The 3940-nt window shown below is 57.8% G+C and overlaps 1 protein-coding gene across 1 annotated transcript in view; it reads right to left on the bottom strand.

The window, feature by feature from the left end:
* Positions 1-3272, bottom strand: part of MAN2B1 (mannosidase alpha class 2B member 1) — a 23733-nt gene extending 20461 nt beyond the window's left edge. Inside the window, exons 1-2 of the mRNA XM_026660654.1 lie at positions 3173-3272; positions 1568-1670 (exon numbers count right to left, since the gene is read on the bottom strand). Of these exons, the coding sequence (XP_026516439.1) occupies positions 1568-1670; positions 3173-3244 (175 nt within the window). The 5' untranslated portion in view covers positions 3245-3272. The remainder of the gene's footprint in view (positions 1-1567; positions 1671-3172) is intronic.
* Positions 3273-3940: the final 668 nt, after the last annotated feature.

Below are 3940 nucleotides of genomic sequence, written 5' to 3'. Positions count from 1 at the left end.
ATGCGAGCCTTTCAACAGGGGGCGGGGGAGGGGGGACTGGCTGACTCGGTGGGGGGGGGATGGGCCCCCCCCCCGAGCAGGGACAGCATCAGGGTGAGATCAGCTTGCATGCACAGCACCCCCTGGAGTCTCACCCATCAACCAGCCAGCCCCCACCCCATGGCCCATTCCCCACCCACTGAGTCAGCCAGTCCCCCCTCCCCCGCCCCCTGTTGAAAGGCTCGCATGACCTAGGCTTCTGCTTAAGTCACGCCCGTCCTGCACGGCTTTCTCTATGGCCTGAGAGATAAGATGCACCAAAGGCATTAATGTTTCCACTAACTATGTGCTGGCCTTGACTAATGTCATGGAAAAGCCGCCCACGTGAGACACGGCCTCTAAAAGGTGACGTTAATATCCTGGTGAGTAAGACCACGGGCTTATTATGGCCGGGGGAGAACAGCGGGGGAATGACAAAGGTTCAATATGTTCCTTGGCCTGCCAAGGACTGATACAAAATGCTTAGAGGAAGCATGATCTAATGATTGGGGGGGGGGGGGGGGCGCTACATTCCTGGCTTCTGGGAGAGGAGTAGGATCTAGTCATTAGAGCACAAGGGTGGGGGAGCCTGGGATTCAGGACTCCTGGGTTCTATTTCCAGGTCTGGAGAGGGAGCAGGGTTTAGGGGTTAGAGCAGGGTGGGGATTTCAGGACTCCTGGGTTCTATTTCCAGGTCTGGAGAGGAGCAGGGTCTAGTGGTTAAAGCGGAGTGGGGCTTTCAGGATTCCTGGGTTCTATTTCCAGGTCAGGAGAGGAGCCGGGTCTAGTGGTTAAAGCAGAGTGGGGCTTTCAGGACTCCTGGGTTCCAATCCCCACTCAGATTCACTGTGTGACCACAGGCAAGTCCTAGGACACTTAGTCCGTGAGTGCCTGTGAACTGCCATGAAATATTCTGGCAGGTGACACAGACTTTATCTAGCATCTGGCAGGGAGGCGAGGTGGAGCTTCCCCCAGGCCTGGAGCAGGTCCCTACAGCACGGCCAGGGTTGGGAGGTGCTCGCTACCTCCATCAGCAGCAGAGGAAGTAAGTATGCTGACGAGATTAAGATAGTGCATCTCTGAGCAGCGCTTCCTCCTCTGCCCACACCTTGCCGCAGAAAGGGGCCCTCCCTCAGCTTCGACTCATGCAGGGTCACAGCCAGCTCTAAACCCAGCAGAAACAGGGATCAGATAGCGACACTGGCCTTCAGATTTGATCCTGCTGCGTGGGCCAGCTGGCTTAGTGTTTGGGGAAAGGAGATCCAGGGTCTCTCTGTTCTCTGGGACACAGGAGAGCCAGAGTCTATAATTCCTGGCTCTGCCACTGGCCTACTGGGTGACCTTGGGCAAATCGCCTCGCTCTGTGCCTCAGTTTCCCTACCTATGAAATGGGGATGACAATACTGACCTCCTTTGTCAAGTGCTTTGAGATGTACTGATGGCGAGCCCGAGGTAAGAGACAGGGATTAACCCACTGAGTCGGACGGCAGCAGCTCCGGTGCGTGGAAACCCTCCCTCCCGCCCCTTGCGCGCCATCTCCGCCACATACCTCCATAAAAATACTGATCCACTGTTTTCAGCCAGCCCACATCGTTGTGCGTGTGAGGGATCAAGTGGACATTCAGCATGTCTGCTTTAGTGGCCGGGCAGGACTATGAGGAGAGAAATAACCAGACATGCTGCGAACTGGAGGGGAAGGCCGCAGCGTACAAACAAACCCCATTGTAAGGGTGCTCGGGGCCAATATCCTGCAGATAGGAGATACCGATCTGAATGGATATTGCTCGGTGTAGCCAAGAGAAGACGCTAGAGGTGGAAAGAGGCAATTGTCTTCTTCACAGCCCCCTGCTCAGAGCCGGACTGCTCCCTGCACTAGATTCTCCAGGGCTTTGGACAAACAGCTACTGAACAATAAATCACACGCCAACAGCAGACTGAAGGAGTTTTTCCATCGATGTAGTTAATCCACTTCTCTGAGAGTCAGCAGCTAGGTTGACAGAAGGATTCTAGCTGTATCTACGCTGAGGTTAGGTTGTCCTAAGTCCAGCGCTCATAGCACTAACTTTTTCACAGCCCCGAGCGACAGAGCTAGGTCAGTCTAAGTGTTCAGTGTAGACCAGGGGTACCTGGCTGGGGAGTCAGGACTCTTGGGTTCTAGCCCCAGCTCTGGGAGGGAGGCAAGGTTGGTGGTTAGAGCAGGGAGGCTAGAAGTCAGGACGCTGGGGTTTGATCCCCAGCTTGGTAGGGAGAGTGATGTCTAGTGGTTAGGGCAGGTTAGAGCTGGATTCTACTGCCCCCAGCCTTGAGCCGCAGGCTGTCAAATGGAAAGATGTCACCCTGGCCAAGGTGCTCAGCTTTGCAGAGCTCACAACAGGAGATCGCTAATTATCATAATCATCATCTCACCGAGAGGAAGTGACAGTTTAGGGAGATGGGGGGAGGAAAGGAAGAGGAACAAAATGCAGAAACAGACAAAGGCACCAATCTGCACAGTATTAACCCCCTAACGCCCCCACTGCTAGGGCTCTGCCCAAGCTCATGCGTTCAGTGCTCCCCATTTTACTGAACTCGGGAGGGGTGGGGGGTGACCCTCGAGACGGCTAGTTATCTGCTACTGGGACTAAGCATTGCTTTGCGCCCCCAGCTGCCCGCCACGGCCCAGAACTGGGCGGAGGATGTGAGTGTAGGTGTGTGTGTGTGGGGGGGGGATCAGATGCAGCCACTGCAACGCCATCTAAACTCTGGACTGTCCTGCCTTCCCCACCATGGCTCACAAGCTCCCCCAAAACACAAGAGCACCCCCCACCCCCGAACCTCATCCCCCCTTTCACCCCACAGTCTCAGAACCCCCAAAGCATCTGGGCCCTCCTCTCATTCCTCCCCCACCGCTCAGAAACACCTCCCCGTTCCCCGAGCCCCCCTTCCCCCAACCCTCCTTCACCTGCTCCCCCCCCCCGAGATCTCCCCTAGCCTCCCACCACCCACTTCCCCAGAGCCCTCTAATGTCTCCCCTTCAGTCAAAGCCCCCCTCCAGACCCCCCGATTCTCCTCCACGCCTCCTGCTCCCCCTTCTCCCCAGAGCCACCCTGCTGCCCCCTTCCTCCCGCCCAGGGCCCCCTCCCCCAGAGCCCCTCGGCCCCTCCCCTCACCTCACCTCATAGCCACAGCCGGCTGCGGCCGCCCCCAGCAGCCCCACGCCCAGGATCAGCCCCACGGGCAGCCCCATCTTCCGCCCGCAGCCCCGGGACCCTGCGCCTGGCAGCAGCTCCTGCTATCATGTGACCAACCCTTCACGTGACTCCCTGAGCACGGAATCCCCCTTCTAGCCTCGCCCCCTCCCCTCCGCCCCACGCAGGAGCCAATCCGAAGAGAGTGGGCGGGGCCACGGCCTTCATTCATACATGAAAAGCGTCAATGCAAGCAAGGGACGCGCTGATTGGCTGAGGGGCGAGGGCGGGGCCAGATTGGAGGGAAGGCACGAGGGAAAGGGAACCATTGTAATTGACAGGCCAGTCCACCTATCATGTGCAAGATGGCCGTGAAAGGGTGAGGGCGACTTCTACAAGGACCAATGGGAAGTAGAACAAATTGATTGACATATCCGAACACCTATCAGTTGCAGGAATAAAGCGGAACTCGCAAGCCCCGCCTCTTATTCCAGAGACCAATAGGCTAGCTGGGAATGCTTGAGGGACAGTTGAAACCGCCTCTCCCATGCAGGGACAGCCGGCAACAGTTATTAAGCTGCGGCCGGTTCCCGTCTTCCAGGAGCCCGCGCTGGGCTCTGATTGGTAGAGAAGATTGGCAGGGAACTCAGCCAATGAGGCGTCGAGTAGCGTTGCAGCGTGAGGGGCCTCCCTCGCTAGGGCCCTGTGGCTGAGACCCCGCCCCCCAGGCCAGCCCCCGCCGGGCCGGGGCGCAG

Source organism: Terrapene carolina, unplaced genomic scaffold, assembly GCF_002925995.2.
Source record: "Terrapene carolina triunguis isolate 2854851 unplaced genomic scaffold, T_m_triunguis-2.0 Scaffold833, whole genome shotgun sequence".
Classification (NCBI taxonomy): Eukaryota; Metazoa; Chordata; order Testudines; family Emydidae; genus Terrapene; species Terrapene triunguis.
This window is presented reverse-complemented; position numbering and strand designations above follow the sequence as displayed.